The sequence below is a fragment of the Marmota monax genome, unplaced genomic scaffold (assembly GCF_021218885.2).
Source record: "Marmota monax isolate L192 unplaced genomic scaffold, Marmota_monax_Labrador192_F-V1.1 WCK01_AAM20220418_F8-fsc00064, whole genome shotgun sequence".
Classification (NCBI taxonomy): Eukaryota; Metazoa; Chordata; class Mammalia; order Rodentia; family Sciuridae; genus Marmota; species Marmota monax.
The window spans coordinates 8,236,962-8,255,989 of NW_026694542.1; the positions used below are offsets into that span (position 1 = coordinate 8,236,962).

Below are 19,028 nucleotides of genomic sequence, written 5' to 3' on the forward strand. Positions count from 1 at the left end.
GATCCTCCTGACTCAGCATCCCAAGTCACTGGGACTATAGGCCACTGCACCTGCCTGCACTCTCCTTTTGAAAATCAGATGAAAAATATAAAACCCTCTCTCCACTAAAGTGCACATAACCACAAAGTTTATAGGAGGTTCACAGCCACTCAGCCCAAGACTGAATCTCAACTATAGGAATCTATAACACTCAAGACTGGATTCTCCACACAAATCGAGGAAACAGATGAAAAGTCCCTGTTAATTAAATGTGGTGAAGTTATTTCTGAGGCTGAAAATGTTGCTCAGTGGTAGAGTGCTTGCTTCAGGTTCTGCCTTTCCTCGCCTGGATTTCATTCCCAGCATTGCAGGGGGGAAAAAAAAAGCCATTTCTGATGAGTTCATGTCCAAAAAACAGAAAAGTGATGCTCCAAGGCCTTACAGCACAGGGTGCATGTGACTATCACCTTCCTGTCCATGGCCAGGAAAGGGAACACAAAGGAGCAAGACCTAATACTCACGCTCATGGCGGCCACGTCATTCTCATAAGCCTCCCGAACTTTCTTCATGATTTCCTGCTCAGCCCTGCAGCAGTTCTCAATGGCCCCCTTCACGGTGATGGTTCTCTCCGGGTTGTAGAGGGTGAGGTCCTGCAGCCTGGAGAAAAAACAGGGTGGTCTCAGGCTTTCACTAGCAGCCCAGGACCTGGCAAGGGATGAGACCCAGAGACCATCCAAGTCCCAGGTCCCCCACTTCTGTAATCGGTGTGACTTATGGCAAGTAATTCTCCATTTCCAGCCTTTGGGGCCCTGATTTTGTAGCCAGGTCAGAGACAGAGGTACAGAGAGATGAGATTGCTCCACTGATACCCTTCTGCCAGAGTGGAGCCAATCCTGGGCAGGTTCCAGTCACCAGCCAACCCCAGCCAAGCCTAGAACCTGGCCCCAACCTATTAAGTCTCCAACATGGCTGGAGGCAATGGTTTTTTAGAAGATAGCAGTTACACTGCCCACAGGCTAGTAACTGAAGGAATGAGGAGACTTGGTACTTGCATAAAGGTAATCCACCCCTTAACTTGTTCTTCCAGGGAGGCTGCCCACCACAACTTCTTATGGGGACAGCAAGCCTCCCCATAAACAGGAAAGTGGGGGCTGCCTTACGAGGAGATGGTGATTTTCGTCTCTGTGTCCTGCTCCACCTTCTTCAGGTTCCGCCCTTCCTTGCCAATGAGACGTCCCACAAAGTTATTATGGGCCAGGATCTTTAGTGGGACTTCATCAGCCCTGGGGAAGAAACAGAGGACAAGAGTTCTTTTGGTGGTGGTCATCATGCCATCCCCAATATGGGGCTTATAGGACAAGCCACAAGACAAAAAGTGTTGGAAGGTTATAAAAATCAGCAGGTCAGTGGTTGCTTAGGAATAGAGAATTGGAAGAGGAGGACAGAGCGCAAAGGAACTTGGGGGCAAAGGCTTTATGTTAACTGTGATGATGGTTTTAATTGGTATAATACATATAAATAATAAAACTCAAAACTGTATACTTTAAAAATAGATAATATCATTAAGTGCTAGAGTTGGCTCAGCGGTAGAGTGCTTGCCTAGCATGTGCACGACACTGGGTTCGATCCTCAGCACCGCATAAAAATAGATAAATAAAATTTATAAAGCAGGGCTGGAGGCTGGCATGGTGGCACACACCTGTAATCCCAGCAATGCAGGAGGCTGAGAGGCAGGAGGATCAAAGCCAGCCTCAGCAATTCAGCAAGGCTCTTAACAACTCAGAGAGACCCTATCTCTAAATAAAATATAAAATAGGGCTGAGGATGTGGCTCAGTGGTGGAGTGCCCCTAAATTCAATACACAGTACAAAAAAAAAGTGTTGCTGGAAACTGAAGATTTGGACTCAGTGACAGAGCACTTGTCTGACATGTGTGAGGAGGCCTCCTTGGGTTCTAACCATAGTACCACCAAAAAGAAAGTTACGGGGACAAGAAAGTGTGTGTGAGCAGGAGTAAGTTAGCATTCTCTGAAGGCAAGAAAAGCTGGAGCCTTACGTTTTGGTGTCCTTTGCCTCCTTATGCATGATCTCCAAAATCATCTTACAGGCTGAGGAGCAGCCTTCGGGGGTTGAGTGGACGCTGATGGCCTTTTCCGCTGCACCTGCATTCTCCTTCCTATGCACATCAATCCTGAGGACCACAAGGACAAAGCCAGTTAGTTTTCCCCAGTGACAGTGGTCCTTAGGCTTCCCCACCTCAATCCACCAAAAGCAAAGAACATGCTCTTCTTCCAACAAGGCCAGTCAGGTACAGAACTGAGAAGGGCCAGGGAAATGGTCAGGCTGTTATTCTGACTCTCTCAGCAGGTGGCGAGGGACAAGTATGTCATCTACAACACTGATGCCAGGGTAGGGTTATCAGGCCAGGCTTGTAAAGCTGCATTTCCCCTTGAATTCTGTATGTCCCCCTTGAAGCAATGATAAGATACATTGTACCAACAAAAAGTAAGGAAAAACAGGATTTATTATGATTAAGGGAATAATGTGACCTTTTCTTTCCCACAGAGCACACCGATCAGCTATAAAAACTAGAGAAAGGTGGTAATTTATGGGTATGTGAGATGGGGAATAATTATAGCCCATATCATATGGCTCTATCTTTAGCCAGGTTTGACTAAGCCTGTGGCCACCAAGTGGTCATGAAAGCATAAGCATCAAAGAGCTACTGACTCATTACACTGGCATTTGTTTGAGACTTTCTGTGAAACTATATAGAACCCCTTCTTACTAAGAGTACAGGGCCCAGTCACTACCACCAGTGGTATACCCCAGATCCCTTGTCCCCTGCCATCTGCCCACCGCAACCCAGGAGGCAGAAGTGGAAGCAAGTGACCCCTAAGTATCCCAAGCAACTTTAAGAGTAAAATGTTGATGCCCCAGGGTGCTTCCAGGAGGTCTCCCAAGGAAAGAGGGAGTTCCCGCACCTAGCCTCTGTCCCCAGCAAACAGACTCACTTAGACTGCGTTTGTTTTGTGATGTTACGGATAGTGGCACCCTCCTTGCCGATGATGGCACCCACATATTGGGTGGGCACCAGGAGCCGAAGGGGGATGTCCACCTGCTGCTGCTTGGCTGGGGCCCCTGTTGCCACAGGAGAGCCCTGGCGGGGCTGACCACGGGAGCCAAAGCCTCCTCGGCGCCCATTCTCAGGACCCTGAGCTATCTGCTCATCAGGAATGTAGGAGACCTTCAAGGCATGATTCTCCAATTGGTGGCCGTTCAGCTTCATGATGGCTCTGGGAACAGAGGGGAAATCCACTGGTCACTCCAACCTATTGCCAATCACACTAGGAGCCTTCCTTGTTCAATAGCATTCTACCCAGTTACAACATGGAACACAGCGAGGAAAGGGAGGTAACCACCTCCTACCACCCCCATCTACTGTTTAAGAAAGCCTTCAGCTTACATGGTAGAAGACATCAAAAGAATAAATATAGAGATGCCTAATGACATTTGATGGGATGGCCTTCCATTTATATCATCAGAGAAGTGGCTTCCAGTACAAGGGAACATACAGTCTTAGGAGGAAAACCAAGTCATAGGTCTAAAAAAGAACCACATATGTGAAGTGACTTGACAAAGCTGACACCCGCAGTTTCTGGATGGGACTCCTACCAGAGGATGAAGAAACCAAGTACTAACTACTACAAAACCTTGTTATTATAGATGATGAAGCCAAGGCTTAAAAATGTGTTAATCCTGTCCTGGCTTATCCCAATGATAAGTGAAGATACTCAAATGAGTTAAGACACTACTGGTTTGTGCACTAGGTAATTTCTAACCTAGTCCACACCCTACCTAGTCTAGACCTAAGTCTCATCAGCTGCAAAGTGGAGGTTGTTGCCTGCCCTGTCTATCTTATAACTGTGATGCATTCAGAGTTAATTTGTATATAAAGTGCAAGCGATGGTCCAAATTCGTCTTTTTGTCTATGTATATCAAATTACCCTGGTACCATTCTTTATAAAGACTATTTTCCCACTGAATTTTTATAGCATCTCTTTTTTAAAAAAGTGACTGGTTGATTCTCAACCTAAATGTTTATTTCTAGATTCCACTGATCTATGTCTGTTCTCCTGCACATAACTCATTGATTTGATTATTGCAGCTTTGAAGTAAGTTTTAAAATGTGTAAGTTCAAGCTCAAGACTGCCATGGTTATTTTGGGTCTCTTGCTCAATTTAATATCAGCTTTTCAATTTCAGTCAAAATGATATGTCTTACAGGATGCATGTGAGAATCACATGTGAAAGCACATGATAAAATAAGAGGCTTTTTTTTACACCAAGTCTGCCACCTTCCGTAGTTAAGAAAATTTGGTGTAAAACCCAGTAGTAGAAATCACATTTTGGGGGCTGGGGATGTGGCTCAAGCGGTAGCGCACTCGCCTGGCATGCATGCGGCCCGGGTTCGATCCTCAGCACCACATACAAAGATGTTGTGTCTGCCGAGAACTAAAAAATAAATATTAAAAAATTCTCTCTCTCTCTCTTTCTTAAAAAAAAAAAATCTCCCTCTCTCTCTCACACTTTCTGTAAAAAAAAAAAAAAAAAAAGAAATCACATTTTGATGTCAATCTATGATGAAGATGCTTTTCTTAAGTATATTAACAGTATAGAATATTTGTGATTTTCTGGTAAAAGGTAACCCAAGACACAGGTCTTACTGAGTTGCTTAGAACCTTGCTATGTTGCTGAAGCTGACTTTGAACCCACGATTCTCCTGCTTCAGCCTCCCAAGTTGCTGGGATTATATAGAAGTGTGCCACCACACCCAGATGTGATACCACCATCCTGACACACAAAACCTCAGCTTGTTAGCAGTTTAAAAAAAAAATGAGATCTGTAACAATGGTTACAGAGAAGCGTAACTGCTCAACCATGCTAAGGAGTTAGAAATTGTGGTTGTGAAGGGACTGAAAAAATTCTACAAAAAAGCTTTAAGGAGGCAGCCTCCTGACCATCAGGACAATCAAATGTGAGGTAGGATATCACTGTCACAATCTTTTGAGTCCAGCATTTCCCCTATTCACCACTTGGTGACGCCTCCAACACAAAGAATCCCACATTTCCCTGGAAACCAGTAACCTAATCAGAGCCAAGGGCTTCTCCCAGACTGCCCACCTTTCCTGGAGGGCTTTAGGTTCCTTCCTTCTATGTATTTTTGTGATCAATCCTAAAGACTGCCTGAACCTTTGAGATCCCTGAGGAGGTAATCTGAAGTCAATATTGAGAAACACAACGAAGACCCTAGCCTGCCTGGGATTTCCCACATAGCTAGCTGAACACTTTACCCAGACCTGTTGAACTGTCTAGTCAGAGGGATCAGATAACCACTGGCCCACAAAGACACCCCAGTCCCACTGCCAGGGCACTTACTGCCTGGTCTGCTCCCGGTTGGAATAGGTTACGTTCACCACTGCTGTCTCACTCTCAGTGTTCACTGCAAAGACAACAGGACAGGGTTATCAAGGTGATATCTGCAATCCCTACAGATAAACCCCCCCAGCCCAGTTTACCAGGTTTTGAGGTCAAGAAAACATCCAGCTAGCTACTGGAGGTTATGAAAGACTCCACTAAATGGTCAAGTTTCTGCCTGAGGCCCCTTCCACCAGAAATACTGGAAAGTTCAAACTAACTTTCTTGCATTCCTCCTCTCCGAAAAGCAGGAATACAAAGGGTCTGGCCCCCACATCTGTAGCTATATAGAATGGCAAACCTCCACCCCCAACATACACTCACACCTGGATCTGGGAGACAGATTTACCCGTGGAAAGTTAAACTAGTTAAAAATCAACGCAGAGAGTGAGATTAGCAATTCAAAGAAGTAAACATCCCAAGGTCTCTTAAGATATGGTTGGGGAACACCCAAATCCATTCTAGAATCCTACAAATCCCCAAGGACACACTCGAGGTATGAATATACAGCTACATGGATGAACAGGAGTGGATGTTGTAGGGTTTAGAAGAAAATCTGTCTGCATCTTTTCCAGGAGAAGATCTCCTGCCTGGAGTATTCTAATATCTTAGCAGTGAACTAGACACAGCGGGTCATCATAGCCTCAGAACACTGGCCATGAATCCCATCAAAGTCAATCTTTTGGCTTTCCTTTTCCCCCCATGCTTTTTTAACCTTCTGTCTTTTACACCAGTGCCTGTAACTTTGGTTCTTCTAAGGCCAGCTCATCCCAGTGTGGGGTACTGACTAGATAAATGAAGCCTCTGCCCTCTGGACCCTGATAAGGTCACAAAAGATCAGTGCAAATCCCTCTAAACCCCTCTGGCCTTCAGCAATGCTTTCCCAACTCAATGGTGAGTGACATTCTGACTTGACAAACAGAAAGGAACCTCTGCGTTCATGGAGTATACATTCCAGAGAGGCAAACAACAGTTATAATATAAACTAAGTGATTATAACCAGTTATAATCACTTTTAGCTTGCCCCTTTCCACAAAGAATACGGAAATCAATATTTAAATCTCAAAGTGACCAAAACCAGTATTTCTCTATCTAAACACCTCAAGATGCTGAATACGGTGGCACAAGCCTGCAATCCCAGTGACTTGGCATTTAAAAATCTACTTGGAAGGCTGGGACTGTGGCTCAGTGGTAGTGTACTTGCCTTGCATGTGTGAGGCTCTGGGTTCGATTCTCAGCACCAAGTATAAATAAATAAAATAAAGATCTTTCAACAACTAAGGGAAAAATATTTTTAAGGGGCTGGGATTGTGGCTCAGTGGTAGAGTGCTCGCCTAGCACGAGCAGGACCCGGGTTCGATCCTCAGCACCACATAAATATAAAGGCATTGTGTTGTGTCCATCTACACCTAAAAAATAAATATTAAAAAATATTTTTTAAAAATCTACTTGGAGCCAAGCACATGCCTGAACAGATATATATGAGATGAAAATGACCAAAGACATGTAGCTATAAGAGCTTCTGAAGAGAAATGACCAATTAACAATTTCAGCCATAACCCAAAAATGGAGAAAACTACAAAATAAACGTGGGGGGTGAGGGGTAGGGAGGTACTGGGCATTGTGGTAAGGACACTTTACCACTGAGCCTCATCCCCAGCCCTTTTTATTTTTCATTTTGAGACAGGGTCTCACTAAGGTGCTTAGAGCCTCACTAAACTGCAGAGAATGCCCTGAAACTTGTGATCCTCCTGCTTCAGCCTCCCAACAAGAAGCTGGAATTACAGGCATGGGCCACCTGTGAAAGTTAAAAAAAAACTTTTAAAATAAAAAGGCTGCAAGCCAGGCAAGGTGGTACACTTTTATAACCCCAGAAACTCAGGAGGCTAGGCAGATGATCACAAGTTTGAGACCAGCCTCAGAAACTCAGCAAGATCCAATCTCAAAATAAAAATTAAACAAGACCCAGTCTCAAAAATTAAAAAGAGGTATAGCTGGGTAGTAAAGTGCCCTTGGGTTCAATCCCAAAAAACCCCAGCAGAAAATAGATTAGATAAATAGAAGACAGAAGAGACAGAAGAAAAAACCTGGGTCCAGGAATAAACGGTAGAGCTAAAAGGGGGCTTGGTGTCTAGTCCCCATGCCAGCCAATCTCCCTCTACATCCCATTCTATCTGGATCTTCCTGGTGTCCTTATTTTATCACGGAATGGCAATCAGAGCAGGTCCCCAACTCCTCAGACACCCACCTCTCACCCTGACCCATCTTACCTTGCTCACAGTTCTCTACTGTTCCATACTGAGCCAGCAGACTATCCAGTACCTAGGAACATGGAGAAGGTGAGAAGACACAGAGAAGGGTGAGAATCCAAGTCAGGATCCCACTCTCCCCAAAACGCCAGGGCACAGGCAGAGCCACAGACAAGGACTGGGTATTACTGCCTTGTAGACTAACAATGATGGTGGCAGAGAGTATCTTTGAAGAGTTGTACTGAAGCTCTGCCTTGAAAGCTTTTTTGGGAAGCACATCCAGCTACCTGGGGCCCTATCAACTCCTACCATCACCAAGTTTAAAGAACACCCTTCCCACCTTCTTAATGTCTCTAGCCTTAGAAATAGCCCAAAGGTTGGAATCCAAGATGAAGGAGACCCAACCAACCCCAGACCCAGGAGACTCCTCCTTTCAATTCAAGCCAACCCAGACATGCCACCACCTGACCCCACCTCATTCCACCAACAGCTTTCCAACCACTTACTTCCCATCGGAGCTGAGGTGGAATATTTCGTATCTGGATTTTTCGACTCCTGAAATAAAACAGAAATGAGTCAGAGAAAGCTCTGGGAAAGACCCTGTGAACTAGTAGTAGTTTCTAATCTTTGTCCTAGTTTTTAACCTCGCTCCTTCTGGTCACCAAAATGAAATCTTACAGTAACTTTTCAGTAATGCAGCTTTGGAGATGGGGTTGTCTCAAATTAGACCAAATTACACCACAGACAGCCTGGGAACAGTGGTGCATTCCTGTACTCCCAGGGGCTCAGGAGGCTGAGGCAGAAGGATCACAGGTTCAAGTCTAACCTCAGCAATTTAGTGAGACCATCAGCAAACTTAGCAAGTCCCGTTCTCAAAATAAAAAATAAAAAGTTTGAGGATGTGTTCACTGGTTAAGTGTCCCTGATGCAGAATCAAATGCTGGGAGCAGTTAGGTAACAAAATTCCCTAAAAAGTCACAACTGTTTTGTTACTACTTAGTGTTCTCACTCCATTCTTGTCACCACAACCAGCTACTACAATGCCATGCTAAATAAGACAAATTTAATTAATCTAACAACTCTCTAAATGGTACCTACTTCATGCTCTATTTTATTCAAGAGGCTTGGGGCACAGAAATGAACCAAACACAAAATGCTTGGCCTGAGGTGCTCACCAGGTTCTAGGGGAGACAATATATGCAAACAAATTACAGCAGATAATAACCAGGTTAAGCCCTTGGCAAGGATATGGATTTAAACCACTTATTAGCACTGATGTTGAAAAGATTATTTAACTTCTTTGAGGCCCAGTTTCCTCCCCTGTAAAGCAGGGATAATACCTATTCACAGGTGGTAGGTGGTGTTAGATATTTGTAAAGAGCTTAGCAAAAGGTTTGAAGTAAGCACTTATGCTGTAACAATAGATGCATCTGTGAATACTAAGGTGGCTGCGCTGCCAGGCCTTAGTACCACCTTCCCCCTTCTCCCAGTTCCCTCTCCTAAACAATGGTTCCCCCTCCATCACATCTTTCAAATTCCTCTTTAAAATGTCCATTTTCCCTGAGGAAAGCTTTCAGGTTCAGGGTTGAATCCCAGGGCAATTGCTCACCACTCAAATCAATACCCTAATCTCTGAGTTTGAGACATTTAAATTGGCTTGATGTGTTAGTCAATTGTCATTTAGGTCTTTGGATATCATCGATCATAAAGTCTTAGTTCAAGAACAAGGTCCAACAAAATAGTCGCAGTTTGGAGGAAAGCTGGACTAGAAAGCCAGAGTCCAGTTCAAGCCCCTAAACTGACTCCATTGGGATGTTGGTTGACTCAGCCTCAAGCCCCGGTATCCTGCAGGATGTGCAATGGGGGCCAGCTCTTGTTCAGCTGAGAAAGGGATGCTAAAATTCTAATTGTAAATTGTGTCCACTTTGGCTATCCTGGTCCTGCTTACACCATTCACCAGTCTCCCCAGATACAAAGTGCAAACAGAAGGCTCTCTTCTCTAAGATCCCTTCTAACTCTGCAATTCTGATAGGAAATTTTTATCCACAAAATATACTAATGAACATCCCTTTCTGAAATGAAATAACTTGTGGAAATAGAAGAGATTCTTTGTGGCATTCTACTTTGGTTAGTTCATGAACTTGACTTAATTACAGCAAGACAAAACAGTGAAGATCAGAAACAAATGCGGTTCCATATTCTCAGATTCTATCAGGCCAACCTGTGATTCAATCCATTGGCCAAGAGGAAGCCCCACATCTGCCCAAGTGAGCAATTTCCAGTAAGTCTTTGGATGACCAGATGGACAGACTATTTTCAAGCTGTCAAGAGAACTGGATAAATAAAATGACTACACCATTTTAGGATGGAGAGAACTGATTTAGCTTAACAAAATAACAGGGACATCCCAGACCCATGATGCCTCTCTTAACAGTATAGACTCCGGGATGAAGGGCAAGGAGTTGAGGACTGCCTGCCTGGGTGTTCAAGCCAATAAGGACCTAATGTAACCCAACTGCAGGAGCCTAATTTGAAGTAAGCTCTTTCAAGACTGTCCCTTGCTATAAGCTAAGGCCAAAGGTCAACACTTCCCTCTTCAAACTGTTTTAGAAACTTTTTTTTTTCAGGGCAGGGAGGGGGAACAGGAGGGGTGGTAGTAGTGAAATCAAATCTCTTCTGGGATGTTAATCCATATCCTGAAAGCAATGGCAGGCAGTTTGTCTGGAATGTCTGGAATGTTCCAGGAGAGGGAGGGGGAGGAGGGCAGGGCCACCCAGCCAATGAAAGAAAAGATATCCTGGCAGCCCTCCCCCACCCCTCTAGGGCACATACCCCACCCACCCTGGGAACCCACTCCAGGCCCCCCCCAGGCCTCTTTTCAGCAAAGCCCCCAGCCCCATACAACACAGCTAGGAGGGCCTGGAAGAGCTGAGGCCATGAAGAAACTTTATCTTCTGGGCCCTTTGCCTGGTTTCTATTAAGTTTGATGCTACCTAATTTATTTCAGCCCCAAAGCTCATGGGGCAATGCTGAAAGTTGTAACCTGCATTCCCTTGCACTGGACCTTTTAGGTGACTCATTCATTCCAGAAACAAGTACAGAAGCCCCAGGATAGACTGGGTCAAAGCAGGGTGCTGAGGGCCTGGGGGATCCTCATGGTGGAAAAGAAGCACCATAAGTCACTTTTTCACTCCACCTGCGTTTTCTCCTGTAGAAACACTGGCAAGGCCTTTGTAAGGACTAAATAGAGAAAACTGAATGAAGCAGGGTGCTCATCCATATTCCAGTCCCCAGATGGCTACAGGTATCCAGACCAGAATGGAAAAGGGTCAGCAAGTAGTGCTGACAAAGAGTTAATGGTTGAGAGGGATGACAACCATTGATTAAAAAAAAAAAAAAAAAAACAACTTCTGAAATGATGGGAAAATAGTGGAAAACACTACTGCCTAAAGCCCCACTCCTGCTCCTCCACCTCCCAGGCCAATGGACCCCTCCCTCTCCAGGAACCAGTATCTGCCAGGGCAAGATGAGCTCCTTCTATACTAGAGAGATAACAGGCCCCCTACCCGGAGAACCATCTCTGTACCTGGAGTGCCTAAACTGCAACACCCATTATTCAACAAAAGAAAACTCCCGACGGTTCATCAACTGCACCAACCACCAGGAGCTGAAAATCTGTTGAATGAAAGAATGAAGCTTCCTGTCCCAAGAAGGCAGAAGACTGCACCAGCCCAAAGGCTGAACTGCATGCCCACAGCCTGCCACTTGCAGTGCCCTCCGCCTGCCCTGCCCATCAGGACACTTAAAAGGCCCTAGAGGGCTATTCACCAAATACATAGCAATTAGAGAACCCACTTCTCAAATGCTACTGGGCCACCATGACACAGTGGTCCTTCTTTTTGGAAAACACAGAGACAATAGAGAATGTCACTGCAACATATGGCTACATAGGAAAGCAAGGGATTTGGGAAGCTCAGGAGCCGGTGCCCAGGAAGGGAATGTAAGTGGGAGCTCTACTATCACTCATCTAGTTATCACTCATCTAGTATCACTCATCTGGACTTCAGGGAAAGGGTCACAATTAGGGAAGAGCCTGATTAAATTTTATAACAGAGATCTAACATTTGAGAAGCACTTACCACCTGCCAGACCCTAAGATTATATATTATATAATCCTCCCACTACCCATGAAGGTGGTACCAGTGCTTCTGTTTGAGAGACCAGGGCCAAGATTAAGAGGCTGAATATTTCAACCAAGTCGCACAGCCACTAAAAGAGCCAGGATTTGAACCCCACATCTGTCTGTTCCAGGCTCTTTGCACTGACCCTGTGCTACATTTTTGATGGCATAAAAGAAACAAAAAGCCTTTTGCTATAGTTCCATCATGTTAGGCTTGAAGACCAATTATTAATACTAAGAGTTCACACACTGAAAAGTAGGGCAGCCACAAGGGTGCTGTTTTCCAATAAACCAAAATATCCCACCTAAGACTCATTAAGCTGTTAACTTCTTTTCCCAGCTGTGTATTTCCACACTTTATTGAAAAGTGATTTAATGGCATATCCTAAGCTTATTAGTTCGGTGACATGTTATTCTCTAAAATCACATTATGATTTGGGAAGTTCTTTGTCTCTGCCAACCTGTTCCTACCTCTTTATACCCCCCCCATCTCACAGGGTAAGGTGCCACCTGCTGTGTGATGGCCTGCCCTTCCTAGTCTGAGGAGCTCCTTGAAACCAGGGTGGCAACAGCAGGTTTTAGAATCCTATCAAGTTTGCGCCCCAATTCCCAGAAGCCCTTGTTCTGAGTCAAGCCTGGACTTTCATCTCCCATGGGGAAGTAGGATTAAACTGGGATATTCAGATTAGATCCTTCACCTCCACCTTCCACAAGGCCATGCTTCTGCCTCAACATATGGTCTTGGGCAAGTCAAGCCTTCAACTCACTGAACCTCAGTTTCTTACATCTAGAAAACAAGGAATAGAATTATTCTATCTCCCGAGGTCTTCTGTCCCTCGGCAAGTATCAACCCTGTCTATCAACAGGAGAACTTTCCTGGGGTTGTGGCTGAGTGGTAGAGCACTGCCTAGCACGGGTGAGGCACTGGGTCTGATCCTCAGCACCACATAAAGATAAATAAAGGTATTGTGTCCACATACAACTAAAAATATATTTAAAAAAAAAAAAAAAACATGCTGGGGATGTGGCTCAAGCCGTAGCGCGCTCACCTGGCATGCGAGCAGCCCTGAGTTCGATCCTCAGCACCACATACAAATAAAAAAAATAAAGATGCTGTGTCCGCCAAAAACTAAAAACAATAAATATTTTAAAAATAAATAAATAAATAAATTTAAATTAAAAAAAACAGGAGAACTTTCTCAATTTGAGATTATCTGTGCCTTAATGGTCTGAATAATTAATTGACTGTTCACTTTCTTTCTTTTGTCACCAGGGATTGAACCCAGGGTTGCATAGCCATTGAGTCACATGCCCAGCCCATTTTTAAAAAATAAACAATTTATTTACTGCTTTGGTTACTTGGATTGAACTCGGGGTACTCGACCACTAAGCAATATCCCCAGCCCTTTTTTTTTTATATATTTTATTTAGAGGCAAGGTCTCATTGATTTGCTTAGTGCCTCGCTGTTGCTGAGGCTGGCTTTGAACTCGTGATCCTCCTGCCTCAGCCTCTGGCCACTAGGACTGCAGGCATGCGCCACCACCTCCACTCTTTTCACTCCCACCAGAAAAATTAAAACCATTTTCACATAATTTCAAGACTTTAAGGGTTAATGAAAACCTTGGGATCCATCCAAGGTTAAGACACACATTCACACCTACAGGTAGGGCTTCGTGTAAATGATGTCCAAGTCTCAGACAAGCCTTATAGTGAGGGAGGATGTAAGAGGCAATTAAAAAATAATAAAGGTGAGGAGGCCTTGGGTATGGCTCAGTGGCAGAGCTCTTGCCTAGCACGCAACAGTCTAGAGTACCACAAATAGTAGTAGTAATAATAATAATAATAAAAGCTACACTGTGAGTAAGTTTGGTGTTACACTAGGATGTTGCAAGAGTGAGAAAAAAAAAAAAAAGATGTTCCAAAACTGCAGGAACACACCACTCACCTACCTAACCGGTACCAATTTCTATTGGGTCAAGAAGCTGGCTACCATGGCTTCTCTCCCAGTCTCTGGAACAAGTCCAGCTGCTGGGGCTATCCATTCCACAGAGGTTATCTTGGTATCTACCACACTCCAGGCCTATGCTATCCATCATGGTAGCCACTAACCACATGTGGCCTTGGAGCACTTACAATGTGGCTAGTTTAACTGAAGAACAATTTTAAATTTTATGTCAAGAATTTATACAATTTTTTCAATTGTGAATTTTATGTATCTCCAATAAAACACTTTGATTTTGTGATGGGCTAAGTGTAAAAAAAATACACACTGGATTCCTAAAACTTGAATACTCCCCTCCCAAGATAAAGAAAAAAAAATCTCGTTAGCCACTATTTATATTGGTTGTATTTTGAGGGTACTAGGGTTTTAATCCAGGGGTGCTTTACCACCTGGGTACATCCCCAGGCTTTTTTGAGACATGACAGTATCTCATCAAGTTAGTGGGGGTCTGAGTGTCTGCTAATTTGCAGACATGGGCCTCTAACTTAGGACCCTCTTCATCACCCTGGATTACAGGTTTGTGCCATAGTGGCCAGCAGAAATAATTTTTCGATATGCTGTCTTTAAAATTTCTTCAAGAGTAATTTCAGCCAAGTGCGGTGGCCACATGTCTGTAATGCCAGTGGCTCAGGAGTCTGAGGCAGGAGGATCAAGAGTTCAAAGCCAGGTCTGGGGATATAGCTCAGTTGGTAGAGTGCTTGACTCATATGCACAAGGCCCTGGGTTCAATCCACACTACCACAAAAAAAAAAAAAAAAAAAAAAACAAGAATTCAAAACCAGCCCTCGGTAAGTTAGCTAGGCTCTCAGCAACTCAGCAAGACACTGTCTCAAAACAAAAAAGTCTGGGGATGTGACTTAGCGGTTAAGTTCCCCTGAGTTCAATCCCTGGAACCAAAGAAGTATTTTCACCTGTTTCATTTTCAGTATGACTGGAAATTAAAACTCATGTGCGAGGGCTAGGGATACAACTCAGTTGATAGAGTGCTTGCTGCACATCCACAAGACTCTGGGTTGGATCCCTAGCAACACACACACACACACATACAAAAAAAAAAACCACCTCTGTGTGGCTCATGTGTACTGCACAGTGCTGGGCACTGTCTGCATGCTGAGCACAGAGCGACAAGGATCCTGCTTCCCTGCAGTTTCAGTCCCATAGGAACCCCAGTGTGAACAGGGAGGGATAAAACAAGGCTGACTGGGAGAGGGCTGTCCATTGGGTGCCTGCCCTCAGAAACAGTGATTCTGCAGGCTCTTCCAACAAAAGGGTCCCAGTGAGGTTGATGTGGGCGTGGAAGGGTCCTCACAAAGCTGGAGCCCTTCAGGCTGCATCTCCAAGCTGGAAGTTGTCCTAAAGGACCCAGCTCTGCTTTTTTCTAAAGATCACCACTGCACTGACTCAGTCCTTCCTCCCCACCCTTCCCATCCCTATATACAGGATGGAGAAGTGGCACACACAAACAACAAAAAGAACTTGCCCAGGAAAACTTCTGAAGGGGGCGAGCCTGGCACGCTCCAGGCAGGGCTCTAGTTGAGAAAGGGGGCGGGGCTGCGGAGGGAGGAGAAGCTGGCCCCATGCCCAGGGCTCTGTGCCAGGCTGATCCAGAGGCAGGGCAGCCAGACAGGCGGGGACGGCGGATGGCTGGCGCTAAGGGCTAGAAGTTGGAAAACAGGGACCTACTAGGTGATGTGGGACTAACAGATTAGGTTCTGACACTAGGAAGAACATCAGTATGGAGGGACTGGAAGGCAGGGACACCACTGGAATGTAACTGTGGCACTGAGCATGTGGTCCTTTTAAATGAAGGGTGGCATATCCAGAGTCTCACATGTCCCCTGATTCCTGTACTAACTCTGGGAAAAAGAAAGTAGGAAAAGCACATCTCCAGGACCTCCTCTGGGTCTCTTTCGGAGGGGTCTTCTAACAGTGTGTAATAATATTTCAAAGGAGAAAGGGAGATTGCCCAGCTTCTTACATGACCACAGACACACCACACACACTACCCCTTCACCTATCACCAAGAATTTCCAGTTGAAAAGAATCAGATTCATAGTTTGAGGCTGGAAAGCAGGAAGCCCACACGCCTGATCTAAAGTCATCCTTTATTTCATGGGAGAAAAGGAGCCTGAGAAAAGGAAAAAAGCTTTGCCAATTTGGAAGTAGAACTAGAACTCACTCTCCAGGCTCGTCTGTGTTCATTTTACCAAAGCACACTGCTTTCCCTCGGAAGAGGAGGAGTGTTGATACAGCAGAAGCTCATAGAGCCTGACGTCAGGAGCAGGAAAAATGCCCATATTCTGTATGGCTAAATGCGTGCCAACTGGCATTTACTGCATGCGGCTCTAATTTGGGCAAAAGATTTAATTTGCAGAAGAGCTAACTACCCTATAATACGGCTGGATGGCTGTCAGAGATCTGTTAAGAGGGGAAAAGGGTAGTCACCAGAAGTTCTTATCTTGCACACAATGCCAGCTAGGTCTAAGGTAGACAAGGAAGCCAAGGAGTAGGCTGAGGGAGAGGTGCTAAGGTGTTGACTAGGGTAGAGAGCAAGCGGCAGCCATGAATACTTAGCTCAATTCACTCATCTCAGGAATAAATGGGTTGACAAGAAAGCCTGAAGACTTTTTTTTTTCCTTGCCCATCTGGGCAGTGCCAGAGGAAGCCAAAACAGAAGCTCTGGGACAACCGATCTGTTTCCAGACAAATCCTGAGTCTGCCTGGGCCAACTGGTGTCCCCTCCCCCTCTTCCTCTCTGCCTAGAATCTTACTCTTTAACCTCAGAGCAGCTCCTGCAGGGGACTGGCCGTGTGGAGTTACACAGTGGGAAGAGGGAACCAAGAGAATGAAAAATCTGAGGTGTGATAAATGTGCGGGAGAAACCATCAGGGGGGAAAGAAACTTAAGTATGTGGACATGGCGAAAAAGAGGTGACCAGTGTAGCCAGGCCTTTCTGGTGGAGGCAGAAATGGTGCCCTGGAGGATGCTGCTCCCCATCCTTCTCAGACTGGCAGTGGGGAGTATCCGGGATTTTCCCTGGGGGTAGGGAAGCTTAATAAGCTGAGAAAGGGAAAGACCACATCACCAGAGATGCTGGGTGAGCTCTCATCCCAGTGCAGATGTCAGCATCTCCCCAGGAAGCCGAAGAGCCAAATGGTCAGGCAGTCTGGGGCCCAGAGACCTGTCTAAGGATGGAGCTGCCACTGAGTGGATGGTGACATGGGAGATGCCTTGGAAATGGAGAGGAGGAATCTCTCCTCAGGAAGAGCAGCACGTGTGGAGAGCACAGCTCATGGTGAGGAATTTGAGGGGAAATCAGAAGAAAGGAAAAGGAAACCAGCTCACTTTTTGCAACTGGTGACTTGGGCCTGCCAAAAAGACCCTCTTAAGAATGAACTTCGTGTTTGGAAGAAGTGTTCCCTGTATGTGGATGGGAGTGTGTCCTGGTGTACATTAAATAGTAACAATTTAATTCATCCTATTAGTGGAAGGGAGCTCTGGTTGCCTCCCCTCCAGGTGCCAACAGAGACCTGTAGCTGGTGGGACACTTCAGGTAGCCAGGTGTCTGTTTCTTCCTGGTGGAGCAGTTCTGGCAGGGATGTACATCTGATTTCTGCCTGGCTTGGGGTAGGAGGAAATTTTTTTTTTTTTGCTTTTCTTCCTGGTTCAGGGTTCTGAGCGGCAGGTTTGACAACGCCTTCCAAGATGGTTCTCAACGCCCTCGGCCAGGAGAAGGCGCAGGGCTCCCGCAGCCTGAAGGACCTGGGCCCGACCCAGCCTTCCCCGAGGGTTGGAAAGCCCAGCAGTCTGGGCCACGAAGAGAAAGAGGTGCCTGGGAAGGGCGGCAGCAGCTGAGGGTGGGGGAGGGCTGGCAGCAGCTGGGGGGGAGGAGGGGAGTCCTGAGAGCCCGCAATTGAGAAGGTCTGAGCAGCTGAGAGGCCAGGCCTGTGCCCCATGGGGGCGGACCCTCCCCCAGCCCCTCTCACCTAACCAGGGAAAGCTGAGCGCTCACTCTCCCACCCCAGCCTCTGGGTGGGCTTCAGCTGCGGAGCGCCATGAGGAGGCAAAGGATGTCCCCCAAACGCCCCGCCCCCCCCCCCCGTTAATCTAGAATGTTCTCCAGCCAAATCACCCTCGGTGTCCGAGAAGCTCCAAGCTGGTCCGGCGGGCCCCGCGGGCCCTAGGCTACCAGCGCAGGGCCCAGAGGGGGAGGGGACCTGCGCCAGGGGCTGCTGGGTGGGGGTGGGGACCAGGACTTTGCCCTTTGTGTGTGTCGGTCTCTCTCTCCCTCTCTCTCCCCACCGGCAGAAATCCGACCCCATCGGTGAGCCAGGCAGCCAGCGAGGGACAGGCTCCCCCTCCGGGGTCCTTTAGTAAATCCAGACCCGACCTCCCTGTGGTCAGGGCTGTGACTGAGGTGGTCCTGTGGGGGGAGGGGGCTTTCCGCCTGCAAACAGGCCTGCAAGCATTTAAGTGGGAACCGGTTGGGGGTAGGGAGCCGGGAAGAGGCTGGAAGTGGGGCCGCAGAAGCTGGAGGGGAGAAAATGGCCCGGGAGGCGGCATTCCTTAGAGACCTCGGCTGGGCTGCGGGAGGAGGCAAGACCCGGCTGGGGAGGCCTCCCACTGAGAAGGCAGGAACCGGGGCCTGGGAGTGGGATAGGGAGGAGTGCTGAACTTAGGGGCCTTCCAGGAGAGGCCAGGTCCCCATGGCCAACCGGGAAGGCTCCCAAGCAGAGTAGATAGAATAACCTTATCTGCCAGCCCTTTTGGAGTGTCATCAATTCATAATGTTATTTAATAACGCACCTAGGCATGGTACTTCAAAGTTAACAAAGTGCCTCTTTACCAGTTCTTTCTTTCTATGAACCTGGATCAACAAAAAGATGCTGGTCTGAGGCTCTCAAGCACCAAGGACGGCAGAATATTTATTTATTATTTCAATTCTGCAGGTCCAAAAGAGGTCAAGTGACTAGCCCGAGGTGACACTAGCCAGCAAGTGTCATTACATTGTGCAGCCTACTCCTGCTTGCCAGAGAATATTTTAAGTGAGTTATTGCTCAACATGTATCTCCAAGCCGCTCTGGAGGCTGAGGCAGGAGCCTGGTGAGTTCAATGCCAGCCTTAGCAACTCAGTGAGGCCC

At 46.3% G+C, this 19,028-nt stretch overlaps 1 protein-coding gene across 3 annotated transcripts in view; it reads right to left on the reverse strand.

The window, feature by feature from the left end:
• The window catches only part of Igf2bp1 (insulin like growth factor 2 mRNA binding protein 1), a 38,318-nt gene that overhangs the window by 5,308 nt on the left and 13,982 nt on the right, over positions 1-19,028 (reverse strand). For 2 of the 3 annotated variants that reach the window (XM_046420544.1, XM_046420543.1), the window contains exons 3-9: positions 8,211-8,259; positions 7,726-7,777; positions 5,417-5,480; positions 2,993-3,274; positions 2,035-2,169; positions 1,140-1,262; positions 501-636 (exon numbers count right to left, since the gene is read on the reverse strand). In XM_046420544.1, the coding sequence (XP_046276500.1) occupies positions 501-636; positions 1,140-1,262; positions 2,035-2,169; positions 2,993-3,274; positions 5,417-5,480; positions 7,726-7,777; positions 8,211-8,259 (841 nt within the window). The remainder of the gene's footprint in view (positions 1-500; positions 637-1,139; positions 1,263-2,034; positions 2,170-2,992; positions 3,275-5,416; positions 5,481-7,725; positions 7,778-8,210; positions 8,260-19,028) is intronic. The other variant, XM_046420546.1, reaches the window with a different exon arrangement.